Source organism: Mercenaria mercenaria, chromosome 12 (genome assembly GCF_021730395.1).
Source record: "Mercenaria mercenaria strain notata chromosome 12, MADL_Memer_1, whole genome shotgun sequence".
In the NCBI taxonomy this organism is placed as follows: Eukaryota; Metazoa; Mollusca; class Bivalvia; order Venerida; family Veneridae; genus Mercenaria; species Mercenaria mercenaria.
In genome coordinates, this window is record NC_069372.1 from 10,946,103 (window position 1) to 10,969,984 (window position 23,882).

General features: G+C 34.8%; 1 protein-coding gene and 1 long non-coding RNA gene across 2 annotated transcripts; both read right to left on the reverse strand.

Annotated features, from left to right (window-relative positions):
• Nucleotides 1-224: 224 nt before the first annotated feature.
• On the reverse strand, nucleotides 225-9,685 carry LOC123535416 (monocarboxylate transporter 13-like). The gene is made up of 4 exons (XM_045318072.2): nucleotides 9,207-9,685; nucleotides 8,323-8,466; nucleotides 7,262-8,032; nucleotides 225-710 (listed from the first exon to the last, which is right to left on the reverse strand). The coding sequence occupies exons 1-4, from the start codon at nucleotides 9,397-9,399 to the stop codon at nucleotides 373-375; spliced, it is 1,446 nt and encodes a 481-aa protein (XP_045174007.2). The 5' UTR covers nucleotides 9,400-9,685; the 3' UTR covers nucleotides 225-372.
• A 12,715-nt stretch (nucleotides 9,686-22,400) lies between these two features.
• Nucleotides 22,401-23,257, reverse strand: LOC128547214 (uncharacterized). The gene is made up of 2 exons (XR_008366373.1): nucleotides 22,985-23,257; nucleotides 22,401-22,811 (listed from the first exon to the last, which is right to left on the reverse strand). It is a non-coding gene; the product is annotated as an uncharacterized LOC128547214 (long non-coding RNA).
• Between the last annotated feature and the right edge of the window lie 625 nt (nucleotides 23,258-23,882).

The window sequence follows — 23,882 nt, forward strand, 5'->3', positions numbered from 1 at the left end:
CGTCACCAAGACACTTGTTCCAGGTGTCAGAGCATAATATAATGCTGGGCTGAATCAACTTGAATACAGGTACGGATATTTTGTGCAATATGCAATATTGTCTAACAAATTGATTGATAATGGTTTCGTAAATTGGCTGATCATAACATCTCAAATTGGTTGAAATTTGGCCAAATCCATTAAAACATGAATGAAAAGGCCTCAATAGTAAATTAGTACACAAGTGATAGAAATGATTTTATATACCCTAATACATATTCATCTCTGGAAATACGTTTTGTGTTAATGAACATAAAAAAAATCTTTAAAGCACGATGCTCAATGTGGAACACATTGTTACTGCAATTGTAGCGTAGCATTTGCCTATTTTTTCTATTGTAAACGAGGACACTGTTCGGAATGATTTTCTATATCTGGAATCACTTCATATATCCGATCATCTGTTTCCATATCTATTAATTTTGAATCTATTTTAAGCTGTTTTTCATTTTCCATTTCGTTTATAGCTTTCTGAGTTCCAATAAATGTTCCCTTTTCAGATATTTCCACCTCCTTTTCACTGACAAGGTAAATATTTTTGGCTTGATGATTCTTTTCTCGTTGCTTTATGTGAACGATAGGATGTACCATCAGACACGCTGCTAAAACCATAGTTACACCAGCCAGATAAAAGGAAAATGCATAACTTCCTGTCATAGTCAATAAAACACCTGAAAGGATATAAAGTAAATTGGAGCACGTAAACGTTAGTAGCGTTCTACCAAAGCAGCAACCCTTGCATCAAATCAGGGAAGAAACATGTAATATATTCTTTCTGGATAACAAAGACACATAAATAAAATCCATATGAAAATCGTCTGGAAGCACCATAGAACCAGTAAAATAATGGGAGACTCGGTTTTATCGAGACTGTTTAGGTGAGGTAATGAAAAGTGCAACATCATTCACGCCCACTAGCACCAGCTTATAAAATGCGGAATTCTATTGCCCAGATACTTGATGGAATTAAAACTCCTGGAGGACAAAAGACTAATTTTATCTACTGGATGAATTTTGCAGCCGACACATGCTGATAGGATAGTTAAAGACACTAGTCTCCAGAGCGTTCGACAACAAAAAACCTTTTTTAAGATATCTGAAAATTAATGCTTAATTTTAAGAATGCTTTGAAACTTCATTACTGACAGAGTATATGTTACGGAAACACATGGGACACATTATTCGTTTTCACTACTTTTTACGATGAAAATCGCAAAGCGTTTGTAACGCTTTTGTAGAGGTTAACTGCCTGTATTATTTATATTTAACTCGCATTAAACACTAAATCCTCCATAGCGTTATTGATAACGACAGTGAAAAACTTCTTTATTGCCGCGGCGGTCCGGCACGGTCATCTTGTTTTCATGATTTGGCATTTTTAAAATAGTTCCGAAACAAAGCTCATATTCGAATGTTCATAACATGACTAAACTTCAATTTGAAAGAAAAATCATTTATATCCAAGATCTTGTGGTCAGTGCCTTTGATAAAAATCTATACGATTTTTAAAAGTACATATTGCAAACAAGCAAAATAATAAATAAAATCTGGAAAGTATATCCCTCGGAAAAGCATTATCTTATAAGTAATTTGAAATACATCGTTTTCTACAACTCTACGACTTACATCACATAACTTCGGTCAGAATGAGGTGATGGACGTGATCCAAAATATAAACGAGGCCTATAATCAGAGACGAGTAAATTTTCTTTAGTCGACAACTAATAACTTGAATAAATTGATATTAAGTATTGCATATGGTCAACTTCGTTATTATCCCCCGACGAAAGTCGGAGGGATATAGTTTTGGCGTTGTCCGTCCGTCCGTCCGTCCTTCCGTTCGTCCGTCTTTCCGTCCGTCCGTTCGGAGCCATATCTAGGAAATGGTTGGGAATATTTATTTAAAACTTCATATACATGTTCATCACTATAAGTTCTTGCGGCCCGTCAAGTTTCAGTCAGATTGCCCAAGTAACAACAGAGTTATGGCCCTTAGAAGTTTCTAGTGTTAACTATATAGGGTACTTTAAATATGGCAATTTCTGCATCATAACTTTTGATATATTTGACCTAGAACTATGAAACTTAAACAGAATTTAGAACACCATAATATGGTTGTGTACACACAATTTCGTTCGGATTTATTTGTAAATTAAGAGTTATTGCCCTTTAATTGTATAAAATATCCACATATTTATACATAACAAACTTACCATTTGGTAGGATTTCATTAAATTTCTTTCATTCTTTTCCATGAACATTTATTGTAATCATGTGAAGTTGTGTACCCACACCTGGTCGCCCTCTTACCTTGATCACACTCTCCCCCCCCCCCTATCCCACACCCCACCCACCCCAAACAAACAAAAAAAATCATTTAGATTTTAAAACTCATACAGTTCACCACTTGAGGTTATGGGGCCCATCAAGTTTCAGACAGATTGCATAAGTAACACCAGAGTTATGGCCCTAGAAGTTTCTAGTGTTAACTATATAGGGTACTTATAATAGATCTATAGATATGGCAATTTCTGCATCATAACTTTTGATATATTTGACCTAGAACTATGAAACTTTAACAGAATTTAGAGCACTATAATGTGGTTGTGCACAGACAATTTTGTACGGATTTCTTTTGTAACTTCAGACTTATTGTCCTTTTAATTGTCTAAAAATCCACATATTTGTACATAACAAACTTACCATTTGGCAGAATTTCATTAAATTTCTTTCATTCTTTTCTGTGAACATTTATTATAAACATGTGAAGTTGCGCAGCCACACCTGGTCACCCACTTGCCTTGGCCACACCCCCTCCCCCCCAAAAAAAATAATTTTTTTTAATTTTTTTTTTCATTTCTTATTTTAGATTTTTTTCAAACCTTCCAAGTTGTACCTTTCCCCCACCTCACTTCTCCACCCAGTCATGCCCACCACTGATCATGCATCCTCTGACCCCCCCCCCCCCCCCCCTCAACTTCACCCTTTTACCTTTTTCTTTTCTTTTTTTCAGTTTTAATTTTCAATCAATATTTATAATCAGCATGTGAAATTTTGTTTCCTCTCCAGTTCCCCTACACCCCCACCCACTAAAAAAATAAATATATACATATATATATTTCCATTCCGTTTATTTTTTTAAATGTTCAAACCTTCAACATGTTAAGTTGTGACTGCACAAAACCTTGCCCTCAGCCATGTTCAAGATATCTTACCTGTGTTCTCTTAAGGACATCTGTTCTTTTAAGTTCAAATGTACATGTTAAACAGCAACACCTGGTGCCAAACCACTCAAAGACAATATTTCGTTCCAGTTAAACTTCAAGCTCACATTTCAATTAACTGCATTTAATTTTAAAAGCTAAGCTTATTACATTAAGCATATCCCATTCAAAATAAATTCTTAAGTCAGGATCAAAGTATCATACATTTATTATGTACTCTTAAATTAAACATTTGTTTTCTGTTTAATTGATTTTGACTAATGAAATTATTTGCTTCTTATTAACATCCTTATTTTTTTGCCGGATATATCTTTTTGCCATTCCTCACCACAAACCCTTTCGGCGGGGGATACCAATTCATCGAATTTGCTTGTTATCATTGATTCGATCAACTATCACAATATTCATAAAAAATTACACATTTGGTGACATAAAGTGAAACCAAAGTTTTTTGTTCGAAACTGTGTTTCTACCAAGGTTTTGAGCATATCCCAAATCGAGGATGAGACTTCCTTATGACTACAACATTACTGGATTGGTAATTTTTCTGTACTGGTACAGTGCCTAAATTCGGACAGTGCTTAATAAATTGGACACCATTTGAAAGCGCTTTAAGATCGTGAATTTCTTAACGGAATGATCAGGAACGAACGCCTTCTTGACAAGTTGTCAACAACACTGTATAAATGTAAGTATTTCCATACAAAATTACCTTCAAACATCTGCACCGCTAAAAGTAAACATTGTGTGTCACGGGGGATGACGTCATATGTAGCGCGCGCGAGTTATTTGAGGAGCGACGAGGTACTGATTTAATAAGAAAAATATTATGCCTGTTGCAGACGACTCTTTTTCTAAGTTAATCCAAACAGATGTAAAAAGCATGTTTTATGATTTTGTTCTATCATTGGCTTTTATTTAAAAAGCTTAATCATTTTCTGTTCTATAAAAATTTATTTGATTGATAAAAAATGCATTTTGCATACAAGGGATGCAACTCATTAGAAAAAATCGGTCCGTTTTTCTTCTAGTTGTTTCCCTTTTGATCCCTGGTAAATGTGGTATGGCATACAGTTACAAAACAAGCTATACAAAAAGATGCTTTGGACCTGGCGGAAGGCCAGGTCGGGCAGTCCGTAGAAAATCCATGTCAGTTAGACAGACTGCAGTGGAGTACGGGGTTCCACGCTCAACCCTGCATGGTCATGTGAGGCAGGTAAATGATAAGCCAGAACGGACGAGAGGAAGACGTAGGGAGCTCAGTGATGAAGAAGAAAGTGCTTTAGCTTGGTACCTGGTATACATGGCATACCAAGGCGTCCCGCATCAGGCAAAATTGATCGAACGAAAGTCATCAACATTTTAATGAATTCTGGTAAACAATAAAGTATATACAAAAAAGGATGAATGTTTAAAACGAATTCAGTTTGTAATAGATAAAACATGTAATATTAATTATGATAAGGTTGGTATTGATAAAAATCAAAATAACAAGAATAAAAAGTTTATACTAATTTGTTTTAGCTCGATTCTGATGAAAGTTTCAAGCTTAATAGAACCGCTCTCGAGTCCGCTTCCTTGAAAAACCAGTACTGGTGTCCCATGAGAAGTGGGGCTCGAACCCACGACACCTTGAAAGAGCGGCCGACACCTTATCCACTAGACCATCGATGGTGATGAAATATAATAATTAATACAAATGTAAATACTGAAAAAGAAAACTTTTAAAAACAGTAATTTAATTATCTTGTCCTAAAAATAATGTCCATTTAGGGAAGGTATCATACAATAACAGGATCTGCGCGCAGAGTGAACCTTTCATTCGTGCCTAATGATAAGTGGTTCCGGAGCTTTATGAGCCGGCACAAGCTCAGCGACAGATTGGCGGAAAACATGGACGCAGCAAGTGCATCAATGTCAACTAAGACAATTATCGCTGAATTATTTGATTTCTTTGAAAAGACCTTGGAAGAATATGACATAAAAGGTAAACCTGAGCAGGTATTACATGCGAAAACATGCGAATGATATAATTATTTTACGGAAAACTAGAACAGAAACATTTAGAATGAACACTTGCATACATTTAACGTTGGTTTTCTTAAGTCAAACACTGCTTAGGATGATATGTCTTGAAATATATTTTTTGTTTTCTAACCGTGATGTCATCGGTCATTTGCCTTTCTAGTTTACAGTTGTCGAAAATTAACTTTCAGTTTAGATTATGTTTTCAGGAACATAAAAAACAAGAAGAGGAGAAAAGAGTCGCAATTGAACGTCGAAAAAAGGAGGCAGAAGAAAGGAAAGTAAAAAAGGCAGCATAGGTAGAAGAACGGCAATTTAGAAGAGACGCGGAGAAGGCCGCAAAAGCGGAGAATAGGAAGAAGGAAGATGAAGAGAAAGAGGCTAGAAAAAGACTGAGAGAGAAGAGACAAGAGAAAGCTAGGAAAGAGGAAGAAGGAAGATGAAGAGAAAGAGGCCAGAAAAAGACGGAGAGAGAAGAAGAGACAAGAGAAAGCTAGGAAGAAGATGTCTGGGAGACCAAACATGGCTGTTATTATGGCATTGTCTTTTGTGTGCGAGATTTGGGGATTGTGTGGGCGTGTGGATGATGAAAAGAATGAAATAGTTTGGTAAGGGTGTGATGGGTGTGACAGGTAGTACATGTACCATGATTAGTCTGAATGATGAGTCTGAATGCTTTTGTAAACTTTGTAAGCCTTGGGTATATGAAGAATAGTACATGTAAATGGAGACACAGACTGATGAAGAAAACTGTTCACACATATTTGATGATAAATTAATTTACTGTGATAAATTCCTAGGCTTTAGCACCCTGACAGAAACGTTTTGTTAACTACACGGTTTTCAAAAATCTTGAAATAATACGAGTGTTACATTGTTTCTGTGTTTTTGTTGTTAATTTGTTAACCACCTTCCAGGGCCTCAATATGTGGGTGAATTTGTTTTATCTAGGTCGCCGGTCCTGGTCACATCGGCCGGTAGGAAAAAGTTCATAAATGTTTTTCAACAAAAGAACGTGCATAGCAACGGATCATCGTTGGCATGAAAATCTTTTCAACACGCTAGACTGAGATCTACAACGTTCGTTTGATACAAAGCTGTTGTAACGTTTTTCCGTGGCCGCACGCGACCGGCACTAACCGGGAATTAGGCGACATTATAGCGATCCCCGTGGTTGTGTCAAAAAGTATAACGACAGCAACATAATCTGCGTGTAGGTAAGAGTAGCTGTAAACATTTATTTTCGCTCACATAGATTTTATTGCGTATAACATTATTGTTTTATTTTGCAGTTATATATTAAGTTAGAAACTAGTCAGCATGATCACGTGATTAAAAGGTAATAAAACTTAAATCGAATGGAGATGTCTTTATTTATTTATAGGACTGAATTTGACTGCTTTGCTTCAAAGGAAGTCGTACTCTCTGTTGTTTTTGGGCGCACTGATCCGTTGCATTTCATACGCAAATAATGTCCGAATATTTAAGCACTCTGAAGGTCTAATTTTACAGCTTTTACTGGCCCACTACAAGTGCTTTTTATGATAAAATCAGCAATATACGGTGTTGTTGTTTTATATAGAGATTTATATAGAACCTAAAATAATACATTCGAAGTTTTATGCACTTGTGGTTTCAGAATGCAAAGCTATCGTCAAAAAACCAGCAAAACTGTCCGGATTTAGGCACTAGACCAGTATTGAAAAATTACACGACCGTTAAGTGATGTCATCTAACAGTGACATCATACATCAATGACGTCACCAAGCGTAAACGGTTGATTTTTCGAATAAATGTTTATGATAGATTTTGCTAACGTAAGCATGGATATTTCCAAAGTAATGCAATCAAACTAAGAACTAGTAATAAAAGGAAGAATCTCGTGACTTGCATGAGAAAAGCGTAGTGAGATTAGATTATCACACCTATTTTTTAATCGGAATATTATCATAGTTAAAAAGTTAAGCCCTCACCTGCCATTGGTCCACCAATGAGATTCCCTGTTGCCTTAAACGGCAATGACATTCCAACCCCATCTGAAAATCTGCTAAATCCGACAATTTTGTGAATTATTGCGTTCACTAAGGCCCCTGTCACACAAAAGAAAAATCCAACAAATCCTGCTAAAACAAGCATGCCAGTTTGGGTAAGAAATACTGGTGTAAGACCCATGCTTATGCCAGTTACACAGAGTGACAGTGCATATACAATAGTAACATTTACTTGAGGATGATGCCCTAAAAAGCTAAAGAACACTTTTCCAACTATATTTGATATTCCATACACCATAAGAACTGTTCCAAAATCATTTCTGTTGAAGCCTACATCTTTAGAGTATGAAGGCAAATGTAAAATGTAAATTCCTTGACTGAAATTCATAAACACATTACTTATACAAAGAAAAACAAATGACAATTTTCTAAAAACTGAAAGGTTTATGGATTTTTTCCGCACTGATTTTTCCCTCTTTTTAGGCGAACGATAATAATTATCTGTTTCACTTAGAACTTCCATAGGAAGCATAACTAATGCGCAAGCGCAAAGATTGAACGCAATTCCACCGAGAATGAGGAGCATTCCTCTCCAACCAAAACTCTCCTCCAATGAAACAATGATATCAGCAAATATGATAAGACCGAGATTGTGGCCTACTGAAGAAATGCCGGCAGCAAGGGTCTTGTAGGTATCAAAGTAGACATTAATTGCTGACATACATCCGTTGTAATTTATTCCAAGTCCAAGTCCTAAAGAAGAAATAAGCAAATATGTTGGTTACAAAGCTGATAAAACATTTTGCATATAAATTTCTAGTAATTAGTTAAACACACCATTATACGAGATCAAAAGACGCAGAAATGCTAATGTATCAACTGACGACTAAAAGATTTTGAAATATAAGGATGTGATATATATCTAATTATGTATGGATATGTTAAATTTGAATACTTATGTAATAACAAAGATAGTGTGAACATCAAACCAGCATACAAAAAAGTTGTACATGAAAAATGATAAGATTTTTGTGTACATATACCTGTCAAAAAGCCATACGAAAGGAAAAGAAACGTTGCGCTTGTTGCAAAATAGCTCACTGAAAGTCCACTAGCTGCCAGGATACCACCTACAAACGAACATAAACGGAAACCATATTGGTTGGTTAGAAAACTACCAATTGGTGCTGAAATACAAAATAGGTTCATATAAGGTAAGTTGATATCGATATCTCCTATTCAAGTATTTTTTTCATTGATTGGATTGCCTTTCTGTACTTTCGTGTACATTGGTGTTACAAATGTAGTCAAAATGTGTTTACTTTGAAGAAACTATGTGCAGTGTTGCAGAAACTATGCAAAATCAATACGAACAAAAGATAAAAGAATAATGTATGGATGGCAAATTAAGTAATTTCTCACTGGATAGTGCCATTGTATTTCCTAACGAACAGACACCTCTGGCCTGTTTTTTATAGTTTGAATTTTAGGCGTGACATGACATCAAATAACACCGTATTTGAAACATTACTCTTTCCCCCCGCATTAAAATGATGATTTTTATGAAAAATTAGAAAACATATCCTGCAACAAAAAACTTTACAGTTTAAATTTGATGTTTTGGAAAGTTTATAATAAGCGACGACTTTTTGTACACGTATACAATACGGGTATAGTCAGTCAATGACATCTAAAGTTCAAATTTATTTTGTAATTCGAATTGCGGATTGCATACTGCAAAGCATTTTGCATTTTGCAGTCAGAGCGGCATTCTGCATTTTTGAAAATAGCTGGCAAATTCCAGTTTGAACGACAAATTGCTTTGCAATTCGAAACTCAAAACTGCAAACTGCAAACTCAAACTGCAGACAAAATTAAGGCCAATTACATTCCTTTAATTCAATGGAAACAAGCAAAAGATACTTACAAGAAATAAACCACATAGTTATTGGAAATGAGCAGAGCCATGCTGCTTCCGCCGGACTGACGTCAAACGCATCTGTGAATATAACAAAAAATAGTCCACCCGATAGGCATATTCCTCCGAGAACTATTTGGCAACACAAAACACAAAACAATACCAACCAGCTCCACGTGCTATCTCGTTTTGGTTGGAACATTTTTCCTAGGACGGTAACTATTCTACACGTATTTTATATTTAAGTACAATGTAATTAGAAACAAATCCATTACCAGTTCATGTCCGATATATATAACAAATTCATTTTTTTTTATTTCTAACCGCATGTATTCAACCTACGGAAGTTTAGGTTACTTTTGTACTTATATCCTTGTATAAAAGTTATCTAATAAGATAACGTTGAAATGAAAGAGGCAAAGCAAACGTAATAGTACGCTCCTCGTACACTTTCATAGCAAATAGTTTTAAATACGTATAAATATGTTTCTTTCACATTACCACATTATCAACTGTTTTTAAAAGGGACGAAATTTGAAAGTGTGTATATCTAGCGCATATATTATACAGTTCGTATTTATAAAAGGAAACGCGTGAATCATTTAACAATTTACAAAAATACTTCGTGATATGCTTTCGTATTTATTAAATAACAAAAACCATTATGCCGTCAAGTAGTTTATATTTAAGCAATGCAAATATGTGCATACGCTCTTTTCATATTCATAAGCATGAAATTAAACGATGGCTAAATATGATTGAAATCGCTAGAAGAAATGTTCTTTTGTGCTACCAAAAGTGCAGTTAGGAGATGGGGAGTGGACCCCGCGCTCGAGTGGTGTGGGTAAAGCTGTTGATCGTGAACCATGCGCTGTTGTTCTTTTCTTCAATAATATTCTCTAAAAATGCCTAATCGTCTATTATAATGTGTTTAAATGTATATCCATACCTATATAATTAGGACACAATTTTGTTTTTCTTTGTAATTAAAATAGATATATTGAAACCAGAGACTTATGTTAATTTTGATCTTTGTATAAAACTCGTGTAAAATGATAAACTTCCTAACGTGCCTTCCTATATGCATATTTTTCAATGGACGTTTAGTGAATTCCTTTTAATATACCCTTTCAACTTTTCTAGTTCCACATGTAATGTGTAGACCGCCTCGGTAGCAGAAGCAAGCTTGCTTCGAGAGCGAGAGGTCGTGGGTTCGAACCCTGGCGGCCTCACATCAAAGACGTAAAACTGATACAGGTGGTTTCTTTACTTGACGCTCAGCATTAACCGGATAGTGCTAGGTGTCAGTAAAATATGACTGGGTTGGGAATTACGTCACGTGTCTACGACGTGATATTCCAGTGAGGCAGCACTATAAAAAAAGTTAGACATTGTACTTACTGCTACAAGTAGACACTGTCGTTTATGACTGAAAAAATGCTGAAAAAGACGTTAACACACACACACACACACACACACACACACACACATATACGCACGCACATACATGTAATGTATGCCATTTTATATATGTATGCAGAACGGGTACAAATCTAATTACGATTCAATGAATTTACGTCGTAATATGAATGCTGTTATGTTTTTTTTAACCTTCACCCTGCTAAATTGCTAAAATGAGTTTGTCCATCTTTCAGTTTGGACAGTACCATTACCTGGTAAAAGGGATGCTTACCAAAAAGAAACTGACTGAATGGCGAACAGTATAAACCATGATTAGACTGCACGGATATATCGTGTCTAGCGTGATAAGGGTTAAAGAAGATCATTCTATAGTGTATCGATTTCCATTGAAAAGTATCCATTTTTGACACAGATGAAAACAAAAAACCAGTGTGGAGTTGTTAGATATACAAAATGTAGATCTTTATGCACCATATTTTCAAATGATTTTAAAATAATGTAAGATTAGAAGTAGCTGTGTTTCTAATGTATTTCACTATTTAATGTCTATATAAAGGACACACAGGTGTAACGTTAACAAACATTCTTATTTCGGTTAAAGATCTTATCTCATAACACACTCTATCATGCTGGCAGGTTACGACGTGTGAGTTTACATCAAAGCAACAGAAATGCGTGCATACACTTACTTAATAATTTAAAACAAATATGACGATGTATGTGTATGATGAATCTACTTTAAGTGCATTAAATTCTCTAAAATTCGTTCAAAAAGTAGTTCATTGCTTCAACAGGAATATTACCAAAATAGGGTCCTCGGTCAATTTAGAGCGAAGTCCGCGATCGAGTTTGAATGGGAGTGACTAAGGTCAGTGATAAAAAAAAATCCTTCTAAAAAGCAATGGCTTGGCTAGTTGAGGAAATAGAGTCCAGGGAAGGCATTTGTTTCAAGCTAATTAGTTGCCGATGCTTGAAAATGTAGTCTATGTATTCAATATCCTGAAAATACAATTTCTGTAACCTATTTGCTCGAGCTGTGTAAAGATTTATTAGTTAATTATATCAACGTTTATTTTAGGCTTAATGGTTGAAACAAATATTTGATATCTGGAAACAGTCATATGTAGGTCTAGTTGCTTTCTTCGTATCGGAAGCCTCCATTTTACTCTTATAAGAGATAATTTTTCTTTGATACTGTTGTTTTGATAACACAAGTCAACGAACACTATCAAGAAGCACTAAATTTTATGACACGAACATTAAACGTCAACTGGAACAGTAAAAAACAGGAAGTTTGTTTAACTAAAACGACGCACAGTTATACTTAGGACCAACTATATTTAGGAAACTCACTGTGCTATTTTTATACCTTATATTTCACAGGGAAAACCCAATATAATGTCTTATTGAAAGCAAACAATCTAACTTATAAGCAAGTGCTCGTGACGCAACAGGCCAAAAGACAATTAATTATCATAGTAGCTCAGTCCTAGTGGACTACAAGAGGTGTTCCGTCAGATATAATTAGAGAGAGAAGAGCTTCTAACTGTAAAATGGCGAAAAACATATATGCGGTCTGTCCAAAAAAAAGTTCAAGTTTTTTTAATGCCCCCACTCTAGTTTATAAGTTACGGTGTTATGGTTATACAATCAGGTTTAACAGAAATCATGTTCTAAAATTCCTACCATCAGACATAGCTTTAGAGCATCAAAGATGGATACTGTAGATAAATCATGACAATATCTTAAAAAGCTCATTTGATGAAGATCTCTGCTAATTATTTTATTTCAAGAATTCAGAAATCCTCACAACGAGACCCTCTGGTAACATGGACATTCCGTGCAAATCCATGTATTTCTTTTCAGTGTGAAAGGAGAATGTAAGCGTGTGCTGTTCCCAGTGCTTCCAGGGATTCTAATTTTACTTGCCCGAAGCCATCCAATAATTAAAAAAAATACATTGAATGGCACACACAAGTCGTTCACGTACAACATTAAGAATTTGCTTTTATTTATCCGTTTTATCTTTTACAAGTGTCTCAAATGATCTTGTGTAAATATTGTATGCAGGTCCATTTTCAGTACTCTTACTGGGATATCAAAAGACAAACAGAAACACATTTTTTTCCTATCAGACCGCTGTGTTTCATACACAGCCAGACTGAACATGTGTAAAGGTGAAATTTTTAGTTATTGACACTAACAATGTTCTTTAGGAAAATGTCAAAAAATAAAACACCCACATAAAGCAAATTCATTGCAATGTTAAGGATATATGAAAATATGTTTATCCTTAAGAAAGGGGAGCTTGCTTGTCACATAAACTGTCAAAAGACAAAATTTGAAAGGAAAGACCATATGAAAAGGGTGATTAAAAATACGTGTCGGTCTGATTGAAATATAACAGTTCTGACTGAATATACATCCACTGCTATTTAACGGTCATGTGAAAATGTGTCTCTTCTTCTGACTTCATGTATTACACGTGCAGAGATATAACCTAAATCATAAGAAGTGTTGATTTGTTTTAGTCCATCAAGAATTCCAGAGATGTTAACGAAATATATTAGAAAAACACTACGGAGTGTTCGACTATCAGCACTCATGAAATACTGATTTGTCACGTAAACCCATAAAAGAAAACTGGAAGACTAAGGGACACATAAAGGAATTAATTGGTATTTTTGGACATTTGTTTTTATAAATTCATCATATTTTCCGCCAACAGATGCAAAAACAAAAAAATAATCAAAATGCTTTAATATAAAACATTTATTCGATGAACTTGCAAGACACTGTAAACAAATGACACGTGTGTATAAAAACACCTTTCTGAAAAGACCAACAGTTAATTAAGTCGACCATCAGTTAGCATTTGATTCTCTGAATTTGGATAATTATATAGTAATCATCAAAGGCTTTAGATGAAGCGTTAATGGGAGTAACATTGCTTTAGTGAAATCTAAATCAAATGGATGATTTTCACCAGGAAAATGTAACAGATTTTCACCTGCTGTCTTCGTGTTCAGAACATTCAAACTGTCGACCTATTAATAGATGAAATTGAAGAATGAAGTAATCTGATTCATTGACAGAAAAATAAAGGAAGTTCGGCATATGATGAAGGACGAGCCTAAGGATAAAGTTCAAGGTTTACAAACTTCGTAAGATATTGGGTCATGGTAATTTTCCAAATGTATTTGGTAAAATTATAAAACGTTTCATTAAAAGAGGTTACGACCCAACTGTTTTGAGACATACCGTATGTTTAGTGTTCAACCCGTTTACAGTTGGACACTACGCTTCCCTCTCTGATTGTGTCTGACGGAAGAGGGGGAGGACTCTATGATAAGCAGTTTATAAATCCTACCAGGACTGAACTGTTTTGATATTTGTCTTCTGGCCTGTTTCGTCGGGCCCTTAAGGGTGTTTCTCTGGTTGCTCTGTCTTCTGAAAAGGCATTGAGTACATACGTTTTGGTTCTTAAGGTTTGCTTTTTATATCTTTATACACAAGCATTTTTGTGTTTTACATGCCATGCCTTTTTGTTTCCATTACGTGTGTAAGAGATTCACCTGGAGGGGATTACTTTTATTTACACTGTCCCGTGTCTTTGGAACATGGTGGGGGTAAGAGTGTGGTTGGGTGCGCACCATAAACCGGTTTAAGCTCCCCAGTGGTGTTTTTGCCACTGACCGTTCCAAGGCGGTGCCCCACTGTGTTCCTTTTGTTCGTTTGTCCGATGTTGGCTTTGTGTGTGTTGTGTTGTGTGTGTGTGTGTGTGTGTGTGGTGTTGTTGTTTCCTTTGTTTTTCGTTTTGTCCTAAAGTGTTGGCTGTGTGTGTGTGTGTGTGTGTGTGTGTGGTGCACGCGTCTGCGTGCTGTGGGTTTCGTTTTGAGGAGGCTGCGTTTTTGGTGCGTGGCATTCCCTGTTTGATATTTGTCTTTGTTTTTCATATAATACATTATCTTTTTTTTTCTCAGAACAGAAATTAACAAATTGATGTGTTTAAAATGATACGATTCCTTTATTCATGAGGGACATTGCATAAAAACTGTCTGTTTCATTGAAGGATTGTCAATAACAGTGTCTCACAATTTTGTAATAAATTAACCTATACTTGAATTATAGAATATTCAATTCAGTGAGGAAGGGATTGAGGTGTATGTTAATCCCTCCCCAACCTCCCCAGTCCCCCCCCCCCCCCCCCCCCCCACCCACACACACATTTTGATATCTTTCTCTTTAGAAATGTGGAAGAAAACCATGTTAAAGCAAGGCACCCTCATTGCTTAGTGTGTCCTTAATACTATAGAAAATACTTGTTATATAGGATGTAATGAGACATGGACACATTTCAAATATCACATTTAACAAATACAACTTGTGATCAAGAAAATGGAGTGTAGTGAAATCTGTTGGGCAACATAATTGTTAGATTTGACAATCAGATGTATAAGTAAGTGGTATACAAATGGGAATTAACTTTGCCCTACTAAATGCAGATTTAGTTTCATACCGTTACGAACGAGAGTTCATGCTGAGTTAGTTCACAGAGAACCTTTTTGACATTATCGTAGCTTTAAATATCACTGTGGTGAAATTTTTGAAATACTTCATACCTATACTTTTAAAAATGGTGAAAGACATATTTTTTTCAATTGAATTACAATTTTACAACGTTACTATCACAAGTTTTAGAAGACTCATTACGCATGTTCTATTTGATTTTTGCTAGCAACGCTATTGCAAGTCCAAAGCACACACAAATAAAACACAAAGAAATAAAGGAAAGAATGTTGTGCCATTTGCCCGCTTTTGCTGAGCAACACATTGCCTTAAGTATAGTTAAAAACTTTTTCTTGATTGTCAAGTTGAATATTATTCCAAGAGTTCCGAAAACACTTGCAAGAGCGTCATCTGTCTCGTCGCTAATCAAATGAAGAACATGATGTTTTCTTTCTTGACCAAGACAATGATTCGAAAATAGTACCAAAAGAAGTAAGTCGACAGTTTCAACAGCTGTTGTGATTGCACTGAATAGCAAAGACAATGTATCATATATATTATTGTCATAATCACCTGTTCGTATTGAAATTATATTAAATGTATAATCCAATATACAGAAAACTATTTTGCATATAATAGATGCCATAAAAATCCAGTGATATTCATTCAGAGCAAAGTCACAGACTGCTTTTTCAGTGGCCGCAATCTGTTCGTCATTTTTTCGTAGTTCCACAAAGTTTATCCAATCAAATACAACTCCGACGATGGTAGATATCACACCAACAATCCACAGAAATATAGCGCATTTTCGTCCCATTCTTTTTATTTACCTGAAAAGTAATAGCACATTAAAGTACCAATTGCTAGCTGTAGTTGAGTTATTCATTTCATTGGCAAGTCTGAAATAACTTAATCGCAACCTTGAAGTATACTTATCACCAGTACATTCAATGTAATATTTATGATAACATTAATAAAGATTTAATTGATACCTTTCGATTGCTTTTTTGTTTCGTTTTCAAATATTGCAGAAAAGCAAAATTATATAAGACTTCCTGTCGCAAGCTGTGTTAGATCCGTTCTGGACGTCAAATATATCTAAATGCTAACGTTATTTTTCGAAATCCCGGACACTAGGGGAATTTTTTTTGATAACTAAATGTATAAATATATAACTTACGTAAATCAGCATTATCAGATAAACTAAATTGATTTACATAATACATATCTTTTAAAGAATGTATGCCTTTAAATGATTATCAAAATTACAACAATCTTAAACAAATAACAACGTATAAAAGAGATAAAAGTTTATGAATCACTACCATACACTGTCAGGCTGATAGTTTGTGTGTATGATATAAAGTTCAAGTAAATTTCTGATATTTCAGTACACAGTTACACTACTTAGGGAGCTATTCTAAATATAGAACGCCAAGAACTCAACAGCGCACTTTTCCTCTAATTTATTTAACAGTTACTACTGAATGCATTTACAATTTTGAGTATTTTAACAGGAAACTTGGGGCGTGCCCCTACTTTCAATATCACTCAAAAGATATCAGTCCCGTTACTATCCCGTTTAAGCAGAATAATATAGAGATAACAAATAATAATGTTCATATAGATATGTTTTAAACGATCATAATGCTCTTGTATTAGACTATTTGTATTAAAAAATGGGTATGGTAAATATAGCAAGAGCAACGCCTCTTGATACCAACGCTCGTCCTTAAGTGCTTGGCAAAAGACAATATGTATGAAAAGAGTATTTGTGCTTGGCCTTCATACTCATCACCTGATGATAAAAAAGAAGTTTGAAAGCTATAGTATTCAAATGATATGGACATAAACAAAAACAAAAACTAAATAATCCCAACTTTCTAAGTTAGAATGAGCCATAATACTGACTTAAATGCAAGACAGACACACACAGAGTGTGTGTACGTGCGTGCGTGCGTTGATTGCTTGCATGCGTGTGTATGTGTGTTCTTGTTCTTTGATCTCCTTACTTACTTAAAGAACTACACAGATACATTTAGAAAATGCACTGAAATACACAAAAACTTATCAGATATTGAGGTCTAATTTATGGAAAATAATGTAGATCAGTTAAGATACTTTACAGTAAGAATTGACGAAAACCATTTAAAGCTCCCTACCCTTTATCTGATTCCCGCCAACTTTAAATCGCCCCTATTAGATGTACGCACGTATTGAGTGTACAATATACTTACTAAAGGTTAGGGTTTAATAGTGGGTGCGTACACTCAATGCGGGAAAATTAATGCCGACCTCGGATCCCAAATTAAACAGACACCCACATAAAGCAAATCAAGGTTATGTGAAAATATGTGTATCCTTCTGAAGGGGAGCCTGCTTGTTACATAAACTGTCAAAGGCAATACTAAAAAGCAAACACCATATAAAAGAGTGATTAAGCATAAATGTCGATCTGATTGAAATACAACAGTTCTAACTGAATATACATCCACTCATTAAAGATGATGTGAAAAGATGTCTCTTTTTCTGACTTCATGTCTTACTACAAGAAATCACCACGTGCAGAGATATTAAACTAAATCATATGAAGTGTTCATTTGTTTTAGTCTATCATGAATTCCGGAAATGTTATCGAAATTTATTACATAAACACTACGAATGTCCGACTATTAGCACTCATGAAATACTAATTTGTCACGTAAATGCATAAAAGAAAACTGGCAGACTTATAAGGACATACTAACTGAAACTGAAACTGTTTTATTTGATTAAACGCCTATTTTTACGGAAAACATATTCAATGGCGTTTTACAAATACATAAAATACGACAAAAAATTAAGATATTTAATGACATATAACATAAATGAGCATAAATATCATTGTGAATAAACTATTTAGTAAGCATTAAAAAAATAAAAAGATCAGACATCAGATAAGATTAATAAAATATTAGAACATTAAGATACGGTAAGACAGCTGTTTGTTATCAAGTAACAATTCGAACGTATTTACACAATAAAATCATCAAGTTCACGTTAGTTCAATCTCTTATAAAATACAATCACAGTTTCTAAAAGAGTGCATAGTAATTTCCAAAATAATGAGTTTTCAACTTCTTTTTGAAAACATCTATTGTGTCTGAGTTCCTTATTTCGAGAGGCAATTCATTCCAGAGTTTAGGTCCAACAGTACCAAAACTTCTGTCGCTGAACGTTTTGCGCTTGTTGAAAGGAACAACTACTAAGGAGTTAATTGGCATTTTTTGACATTTTTTGTTTTTATTTCACATGAATTCATCACACTTTCCTTTATCAGATGCAAAAAGAACCTAAATATTTAAATGTAAAACATTTATTTGATGAATTTGCAGGATACACTGTAAACATTTGACATGTGTTTATAAAAACACCTTTCTGAAAAGTCCAGCTACATTATAAATTTAGTCACAGTTTGTCGACCATCAGCTTAGCATTTGATTTCCTGGATAATTATGATGCTGAAACTGAATTTGAAACTAAATAATTTGATTAAACGCCTATTTTTCTACAATGATATGTTCAATGGCGTTGTACATAATAATAATAATAATTATAACAATATTAATAACGACAATAATAATAATAACAGTCATATTATAACAAACAGTCATGACCGCACCCCTCCCCTTGAGGTCATTTTACCCCTATTGCGAATACCAGTGCTTAAAGCATCACATGGTACGCCCAGACGAGCTTCATATAGAGGTTCAAAACCCCCGGTTAATGGTACCATCATATACTATTTGATAAAGAAATCATACACACTACCCTACCCATAGAGCCTTACCAACAAGTGCGTTTAATTAAACAAACCTTGGAAATATAAATGTTGAAATGTAAAACCTTTTACAAAAATTTAAGAAATTTAAGAACCTGCTGTTTTCGCATAAAAAACAGTTATCAAAAAAATTAAAACAATGGCGCGAAATCTCTGAAATACAGTGTCTTAAGATATTTTTTGAATGTGTCAAGTTATTTAATTTTGCGTAGTTCTAACGGCAGTTCATTCCAAAGTTTTGGACCAATAGTACAGAAACTTCTATCATTGAATGTTTTGCACTTGTTGTATGGAACAACATAACGACATTCAGAATTTTCAGACGATCTCAAACCTTGTCTACTAGGAATATACTCTGTAAGCAATTCTGTTAAATACAGAGGTGCTCTGCCAGTGTGACAGCTATACATGAAAGAAAGTATCTTGAACTCAGTTCTTGCTTTCACCGGCAACCAATGTAAGTGATACAATGCTTGTTTAGAACTGTCAAATTTCCTCCTGTTAAGGACAAGTTTTGCGCACATGTTTTGAATACGTTGCATCTTACGCACCTCACAGTTAGCTACACCATACAGTATGACATTGCAATAATCCAGATGTGAAATAACTAGAGACAAAACCAAAATTTCAGTGGCTGCTTTTGTTAAGTTTTTTCGGATGTTCTTAGTTCGTAGGTAATTCAACATGGCTGTACGACATTTGCGATTTACATGATCTTTAAAGTTCAAGGTTTCGTCAAGAAATGCACCGAGATATCTAATTGTGCTTTCGCGTTTGACATCATCACCAGCAATGTTAATGGAATTTGTAAAACATTTGTTCAATTGAGGTCTGCCACCAAACATAATAAATTCAGTTTTGGAAGTGTTCATTTTCAGTTTGTTTCTATTAATCCAGTCATTGATTATAACTGCGCCTTTCAAGGTCTCCGATCGCGTGTGATTCTACGGAAACAGGTGTAGGACGAAAGCTTTTATCTGCTTTATGATCATCAGCAAAACCGTAGACTGATATGGATTTTGGAATGACATCAAAAAGAGTTCCAGCATAGGTGAGATACAGCCACGGACCAAGGCAACTGCCTGGGGCACACTGCATTCAAGATGGCGGTCTGATGAACATATATTGTTGATATTAATTTTACAAGTACGAGGCCTTAAATAGGAGTCTACCCATTGAAGAGCTGTATCACAGACGCCATATTGCGCTTTTAGGACATCTAGAAGAATGTCGTGGTCGACAGTGTCAAATGCCGCACTTAAGTCAATCGCACTAAGGGCCGTGACTTCCTTTTTCTCCATACCACTTAGAAGATCATTGACCGACAGAAGTAGCGCAGATTCACAGGAGTGGTATATCCTATATGCAGACTGGTTCTTAGGCAAAAGTCTGTTTTGATTTACATGTTTGTTTAATCTGTAAAGAACAGCTTTCTCAATAAGTTTTGATAGAAATGATAAATTACTCACAGGACGATAATTGGAAAGCTCTAGTTCAAGACCTGCTTTTTTTTATCAGAGGTCTAACAACTGCTTGTTTGTATTTCACTGGGAAAACACCTTGTTGTAATGAGAGATTCACCAATTTAGTGATACTAGAGAAAAGTTCATCTACATGTGATTTCAGAATACGTGTTTGCAAAATATCTAACTCTGAAGATGTAGTATTCAATTCATTGATGAAATTTTTCACTTCATCTTGAGTCAATTCAGTAAATTTGTTTAAATTTTGTATATCCTTTACTTGAGGTTCAAAGTTTTGTATTCACTTAGGGATTGACGTATTTTTTGAGATGTTTGCCATGAAAAAGTCCGCAAATATTTCGGCCAAAGAATTATTAGACTCTCTTTGAGGCAGTGGGTTTTCAGATTTGGTACCAGTTAGTTCATATACCAATCCATACGGAGTCTTGGAATCACCTTTAGCGTTCTCTATCTTTTCACTGAATGTGTTTCTCTTTTGACGTTTGATTTCAAAATTGTATTCATTTCTGACTTGTTTATACGACTCAAACTGATCTGTTTTACCATAACGCCTCCATATACGCTTGGACTTTCTAACTTGTTGCTTTAGATGTAGCAATTTATTATTGAACCACGGTGTGGGTGCTCTCTGAATTATAGTTTTTTTCTTTTAGGGGAGCGTGCTTATTCAGGACATCCTCTATTTCCGATTCAAACTCTTTCACAAACTTGTCTATATTTTGTGAATCAACGTTTATTGCACTTAGGTCGCTGGACAATTCTGGTTCGTTCAAATTTTTCAAAGTTTCTAAATGACATGCTCCTACTAGTCTCTTTTTTAACATCTAAGAGAACCTTAACAAAACAGTGATCAGCTGTCATCCAAGGCTTTAGATGAAGCGTTAATGGGAGTTATATTGCTTTAGGGAAATCTAAATCAAATGGGTGATTTTCACCAGGTAAATATAACGGATTTTGACTGGCTGTCTTGGTCAAGAGGCCTAATTATTTATATTTTCTGGTCTTTAAGGATCATGGAGTACATTCATTTTTACAATTAGAATTCCGTTTAAGCCGGTACGTACCCGGTGCTAGGCGGCATGAGGTGTGTTGCACATTTCATAACCTGTCATGAACAGACTCAATCAAACCGAGTCTGCTATTATATTGCTTAGTTTCGTTCTATGCTCCCAAAGGATCTTTATACAGATTTTATTAACAACATTCACACTGTCGACCTATTAATACATTGAATTGAAGAATGAAGTAGTCTAATTCATTGGCAGGCAGAAAATAAAGGAAGTTCAGCATTTGACGAAAATTGAGCCTAAGGATAAAATTCAAAATTTGTCTGTTTAATTGAAGTGTGGTCAATAAAAGTGTCTCACAGTTTTGTAACAAATTAACCTATTCTTGAGTTATAGCACTTTTAATTCAGTGAGGAAGGGATTGAGACCCTAAAATAGTCGATTTCTGTCTAACTCTTTTACTGACAATTTAGGGAACATTTGTGATACACTTTGGTAGTTTATGGGACTCCCACACTGCACACACAATTTTAATTTTGGCTTATTTGAAGTATTGAACATCAGAATCTTTATGCGCATAGTATAGCTTAATCAACACGTTTTTTCTTTGGAAATGTGGAAGGAAACCATGTTCAAGTAAGGCACCACTCATTGCTTAGAAAATAATTGTTATCAAGGATGTAACGAGACATCGGACACTCTTCAAACATTAAACAAATACAACTTGTGATCAGGAAACATCTGTTGGACAACATAAGTATTAGATTTAACAGTAAAATGTATAAGTGAGTGGTATACAAATTGGAATTAACTTTGCCCTACTAAATGCAGATTTATTTTTATACCGCTATGAACGAAAGTTCATGCTGAGTGTGTTCACAGAGAACATTTTTGACATTATCGCAGCTTTAAATATCACTGTGGTGATATTTTTGAAATACTTCATACCTATACTTTTAAAAATGGTGAAAGACATTTATTCAATTGAACTACAATTTTACAACGTTACTATCACAAGACTTTGAAGACTCATTACGTATGTTCTATTTAATATTTGCTAGCAACGCTATTGCAAGTCCAACGCACACACAAAGAAATAATGGAAAGAATTTTGTGCCATCTGCTCGCTTCTGCAGAGCAACACATTGCTTTAAATATAGCTAAAATGTTTTTCTTAATTGTCATGTTGAATATTATTCCAGCAGTTCCGAAAACGCTTGCAAGAGCGTCATCTGTTTCGTCGCTTATCAAATGAAGAACATGATGTTTTCTTTCTTGACCAAGGCAATGATACGAAAATAGTACCAAAAGAAGTAAATCGACAGCACTCCACAGAAATATAGAACATTTTCGTCCCATTCTTTTTATTTATCTGAAAATGAACCACAAATTAAAATAATATTTGCTAGTCTATATGGAAGACTATCAGAGTTATTTATTTCGTTGACAAGACAGAAATTAGGTAATCGCAACCATAAAGGATACTTATTATCAGTACATCAAACATGATATTTATGATAGCAATTAAAAAGATAAAATTGATACCTTTAGTTCGCTTTTTTGTTTCGTTTTCAGAAAAACACATTTATATAAAACTTCCTTTCGCAAGCTGTGTTAGATCCGTTCTGGATTGCATTTCATTTTCATCAAATATATCTAAATGCTAACGTTATTTCTCGAAATCCCGGGCACTAGGGCAATTTGTTTCATAAACAAGTGTGTAAATATATAACTTAAGTAAATCAGCATTGTCTGATAAACTGAATTGATTTAAAGATTGATAACTTTTAAAAAGGGTAAACCTCTAAATAAATATCGAAATTTCAACAATCTGAAAACAGATAGCAACGTATAACAAAGATAACAGTTCATGAATCACTACCATGTAGGCTGATAGTTTATGAGTATGATATAACGTTCAGCTAAGTTCTTGCCATTTCAGTACACACTTATATTACTTAGGAAGCTATTCTGCATATTGTACAGACTGCACAAAAGTTTTCATAAATAAAGAAAGCTGAGAACTCGACAGCACTTTTACGGTGTTCCGTTTGAACCATCGATATCTTTATTTCTGAACCCCATACCTCGAAAATTGAAATCACGAAGTTACGATGGTGAAAGTCGAAAACGCGACGGCGGAAGTCGAAATCACAATGGTGATAACTCGAAACTACGATGGTGAAATTCGAAATCACTAAACCACGATGATGAAAACGCGATATCATTTGGCGTTTCCACCATCGTGGTTTCGTGTTTTCATTTCCGTGCTTTCGGTTTTCATCATGATTTCGACTTTCATCATCGCAGTTTCGTGATTTCAGACTTTCGTGGTATTGGATTCAGGAATAAACGGAACACCGTACACTCTCCCTCTAATTTTTATTTACAGTTACTACTGAATGCATTTTTTCCGAGTATTTTGACAGGAACCAGGAGGCGT